This window comes from Pan paniscus, chromosome 14 (assembly GCF_029289425.2).
Source record: "Pan paniscus chromosome 14, NHGRI_mPanPan1-v2.0_pri, whole genome shotgun sequence".
In the NCBI taxonomy this organism is placed as follows: Eukaryota; Metazoa; Chordata; class Mammalia; order Primates; family Hominidae; genus Pan; species Pan paniscus.
The window spans coordinates 96238408-96243395 of record NC_073263.2 but is presented as its reverse complement, the minus strand read 5'-3'; the positions used below and the strand labels follow the sequence as shown (position 1 = coordinate 96243395).

Genomic DNA, 4988 nt, shown 5'->3' with positions numbered 1-4988 from the left:
ACACCTTCACCTTAGCAGCGCATGTAAGTGAGACACTGTAAGTTAACTGTACCTTAAAGAGATCAGTATATAGATGGTTCTGGCGACCAGGATTACAACAAAAGACAAACAACACAGAATTTTTAAAGACCTGAATAGTCAGTCAAGGATGCATACTCTCAGCCTGGGCTAGCTCTTTTTTGGAAAGGCTGCCAAGAATGTCCTTATTCCCTCCAGAGTTATTTTTCACTCCACTACCTCTGACTGGGTGCATCGCCAGTGCAAGAAAATGCGAGAAGCCTCTGTTTCTGTTGCAAGCAACACCTGGACCTCCAAGGAAAATGAGCACTTTCTTGCTAGGAACAGTCTCAAACATTTTCAAGGGTGAGTCTCCCCTTCTCCAGGTTTAACCCTCTTCCTCCGTAGTTGGAGAGGCTCTCCTACTAGTGCCCGCCGCCTTCTTCCTCCCGGCGAGGATTCCAGGGCCGCAACCAGGGCAGCTGCACGCCAGGCCGGCCTGGGTAGCCGGGATGACACCAGGGGTTGCCAACGCCAAACAGTGCGCAGACTCCCCGGCGCGCTCCGGACTCTCCACTCGCCTAAACCTGCTCTCAAGTGAAAAGGAGTGGGAGGAGGAGGATTGGGAGGGGGCGGGGGGCGGAGGGGATCTGTTAATTCGAGGTCCTGGGGGTGTGGGAGCGGGAGGCGGCTCCGCTGATCCCTCCTCCCTCCCCGAGTCCTGGGCTCCACCTCCTCCGCAGGCCCCCAGATATACACACACAGCCGCGGCTGGACATGCACACCCAGTGCCGGCTCCGGGCGCGCACACACGCAGGTAGCCACACTCACCTGAGCCGGTGCAGAGGGCGGCCTGGGCTGGGAAGGGGCCCCCTGCGCCGCGGGAGTGGGGAGAGCGGGAGGTGCCACAGCGCGGACCTGCGAACTGAGGTGATGGCCCGTTTTCCTTAACTCTCCTCCAGCACCTCCGCCCCTGCGCCGGCTCGGCTCTGGCCACAGCAGCGAGGACAGAGGGGCCCCGGGCGCGGCGGACTCGCGGGCGCACGCTCCCAGGAGCGCGCCGAGAGGGGCGCCGCGGCGCAGGAAACTTGGGCGAAGTTAGTTGCAAGTGCCAGGCGGCTGCCGAGAAGAGCGAGGCGGGGACGCGGCCGGTGCCAGGCCTGCGGCGCCGCGTGGAGGCTGCGCTGCCCTCCGCGGCCGGCGAGCTCCGGGAGCCCTAAGTCGGCAGGCGCACCTGAAGGGGCTCGGAGCGAACGGAGCCGGCATGGCCCGGGGGACGGCCAGACGCGGCTCCTTGGCGAGCCGGGAGAATTTCCTCTGAGGCCGGGCGACCCACGCTTGCTCAAGCCTCATCCACCCTCCTTCCTCGCCCCACCCGTCAGTCCAGCAGCGGCAGAGGAAGACTCGAGAGGCAGGTGCTGCGGGGGACAGCTCCCCCCTCCAAAAAAAAAAAAAAATCACCCAGCCGATTGGGGGTTTCCCATCGGCGCACCCTGCCCGGAGCCAAGAAGACAGGCTGGTGCTGCTGTATTTGTATTTATATCCATTGCTGCGCTCTGCGTTCTCGTGGCACGCCTGGACACTCCTCCGCCTCCCCCTCCTCTTCCTCCTCCAGGGCCACCTCCCCGCCTTCCCCACCCCCATCTGCTTCTGTCAAATGAGAAAGTCACCGAGGAGAACCCAAACACTCCAGCCGCTGAGAGCCCCCTTTGGCACTTGGCAGCACGCGGCGGCGGGCTCCTCGGCTCAACTTCGAGGAGTCTCCGCGACGCAACTTTTGGGGACGCTTTGCATTTAAGAGAGAACGACCGAGGAGGAGGAGCGCTCTGCCCGGCCGCCGCTACCTGCGGGGAGCTCACCAGCAAACGCCACTGCAGACGAAGGACCCAAAGAACGTAAAGGGCAAACTGCCGCCGCGGGGAGGGGGCACCGCCGAGAAGTTAGAGTGTCCCAGAGACAACCTGCCCGAGCGCTCGGCCGGAGACACTAGGGCGGCCCGGGGCGCGGCGTGGCCCTGGGCTGGTCCCCCAGCCCCCTCCTCCGGGGCGGGAGCGACGCCGGGGCGCGACGAGCCCCGGCCGGCCGAGTGGGTCTCCGCGGGCAGCCAACATTGATTTCCTCCGGGCCGAGGGCGAAGGCCCGGGCGGCGGCGGGCTGCAGCCGCGGCAGGGCGAGAGCATGTCCAAGCCGGTGGACCACGTCAAGCGGCCCATGAACGCCTTCATGGTGTGGTCGCGGGCTCAGCGGCGCAAGATGGCCCAGGAGAACCCCAAGATGCACAACTCGGAGATCAGCAAGCGCTTGGGCGCCGAGTGGAAACTGCTCACAGAGTCGGAGAAGCGGCCGTTCATCGACGAGGCCAAGCGTCTACGCGCCATGCACATGAAGGAGCACCCCGACTACAAGTACCGGCCGCGGCGTAAGCCCAAGACGCTGCTCAAGAAGGACAAGTTCGCCTTCCCGGTGCCTTACGGCCTGGGCGGCGTGGCGGACGCCGAGCACCCTGCGCTCAAGGCGGGCGCCGGGCTGCACGCGGGGGCGGGCGGCGGCCTGGTGCCTGAGTCGCTGCTCGCCAATCCCGAGAAGGCGGCCGCGGCCGCCGCCGCCGCCGCCGCACGCGTCTTCTTCCCGCAGTCGGCCGCTGCCGCCGCCGCTGCCGCCGCCGCCGCCGCCGCGGGCAGCCCCTACTCGCTGCTCGACCTGGGCTCCAAAATGGCAGAGATCTCGTCGTCCTCGTCCGGCCTCCCGTACGCGTCGTCGCTGGGCTACCCGACCGCGGGCGCGGGCGCCTTCCACGGCGCGGCGGCGGCGGCTGCAGCGGCGGCCGCCGCCGCCGGGGGGCACACGCACTCGCACCCCAGCCCGGGCAACCCGGGCTACATGATCCCGTGCAACTGCAGCGCGTGGCCCAGCCCCGGGCTGCAGCCGCCGCTCGCCTACATCCTGCTGCCGGGCATGGGCAAGCCCCAGCTGGACCCCTACCCCGCGGCCTACGCTGCCGCGCTATGACCCCGCGGGGCCGCCTCGCGAGGACCGGTGTGCACACGTGTACATATGTATAGGTACGAGCGCTGCGGCCTCCCCGTGCGCCCTCCCGCGACCGGGGGCCCGGTTTGTATGTACATAGAATGTATAGGTGCCAGGCAGAGGCAGAGAGGCCAGGCGGGGCAGGAGTGGCCAAGCGCGCGAGGGCGCGGGCGAGCAGGCCTGTGAATTCGCAGGATCATTTCAGACCCGCACTTCGGCAGCCAACTCGAAAGCAGGCGGTTGTGTCCGGCAGCAGTTGGCGTTTGCTTTGCACTTCGGAACCTGTTGCGTTTTGACCCACGGAGGTGGAGGAGTAACTTTTTGACATGTTGGCCTTTCCAGTTTTGTTGGAAGTTTCATGGTCGGTTTTGTTTTTGTTTCTCATTCTTCTTCCTCGCCCCTCAGCCCCCCAACCCCCAACCCCCTCCCGGTCCGTGTTGCATGCACGCTGTTCAAATGTGAGGTCTGAAATGGCTGGCACACGGGAAAAGCTGCTTGTGTCATTCGTTTCTGGGAGTGGGATGGCTCTGAGCAGCCTCGCCTCCCTGTTTGTACTATTTGAACTTTGCAGATCTCTGTTCTCTCAAGCAGAACTCCCAACCGGATCCATTCTTGACCAGTGACCGGCTCGAATCTGGCCTTTTGTGTGAGATGATCACGGTTTCTTTTGTTTATCACGCCATTTGCAAATCAGAGCAAGAGCTCTTTCTCAAGGGCAAGAAACGCAAACAAGAAATATTTGTGAGATGAAAGTTATCAATTGGATTTTCTTCCTAAACAAACAACAACAACAAACTACTAGAAGTCTCCCTGAGTCCACTCGCTTGGATTTCTGACACAGTTTACAAAAAAGGAAAAAGGCACTGCTCCTATTTTCCCTTATGGCTGAGTTCACCTTAAGATTGTAAATGTGTATATGTCAGTGAAAACATTGAGGCTTGGAAAATGTGTTATTTTCGTTGCCCTAAGTTTGAGTCGACTTTAGACTCAAAAACATTTTGAGCGAATATCAAAGTTAACTTTTAAAAATTGCGAAACTATTTCAGAATCGCAATTTTATCGAAGATTAAATCAGACTTTTTTGTCTGGTAATTATATATTTATTATTTAGCAAAACTGAAGGAAAAAAGCACAGAATTGTTTCAACAGATGTCTCTCATTTTCAGCTAGCATTTCTCTCCCAAGTTGAGCTGGTTTAATGTGTTTTGGATTTCCCTCCTCAATTGGCTTATTTTTTAGATCACCTGCAATTCATTTGCAAATTGCAATAAAACACATTTTAGAAAAAAGGAACCTTCAATTATTAGCTTTGTTTCTTTTTAAATGTATATATTTTGACTAATGTTTGTGAATGAAGTTGGCTAACATGTATTTAGTTTCATTTTGGCTTTATGTAATATAAAGTTTTTAAAATTTTAAATATGGTTTTAACCTTTATGTGTAAATGATTTTCTAGTGTGACCTTCTAATTTAATATTAGACGTCTAAGGTATATCTGTAAATTAGAATCCGACTATCACTCTGTTCATTTTTTTTGAACAAAGAGTTTAAATAAAGCCTGAACCAGGGAAAAGAAAAATCTTCTATTTCTTGTTGAGTTCCTAACAAGATTTTTATCTGAATTGCCCTTACGTGCCTGGTCCAGGTGAAGTGTAAGGTATCCTCCAAAGGCACCCTTTGTTTCACTTTTGAATAGATTTACTAGGAAATCTAAATCAAGCCATTGTTATTCAGAGCCAAAAACCTGATTTATCACATTTTTAATCGTGAATAGGAAAGAAGATTTTTAAAAAGCCCAAGTCGTTGTATTAGCTTTAACAACAACAAAAAAAAGGCATTCATGAACCAGTAGAACAGAGCCCATTGAAAACATCCAGACCTTTCAAAGCATTTCACCAGTTTCTAGTAACATTTTAAGAGGGGAAAGTTGCTTGACCACTTTATCTTGTTAGTTGAAGAGCCCC

The 4988-nt window shown here is 56.5% G+C and overlaps 1 protein-coding gene across 1 annotated transcript; it reads left to right on the top strand.

Moving 5' to 3' along the window:
• The first annotated feature begins 2175 nt into the window (after window positions 1-2175).
• Window positions 2176-4603, top strand: SOX21 (SRY-box transcription factor 21). The gene has a single exon (XM_034936862.3). The coding sequence runs from the start codon at window positions 2176-2178 to the stop codon at window positions 3004-3006; it is 831 nt and encodes a 276-aa protein (XP_034792753.1). The 3' UTR covers window positions 3007-4603.
• The last annotated feature ends 385 nt before the right edge of the window (window positions 4604-4988 follow it).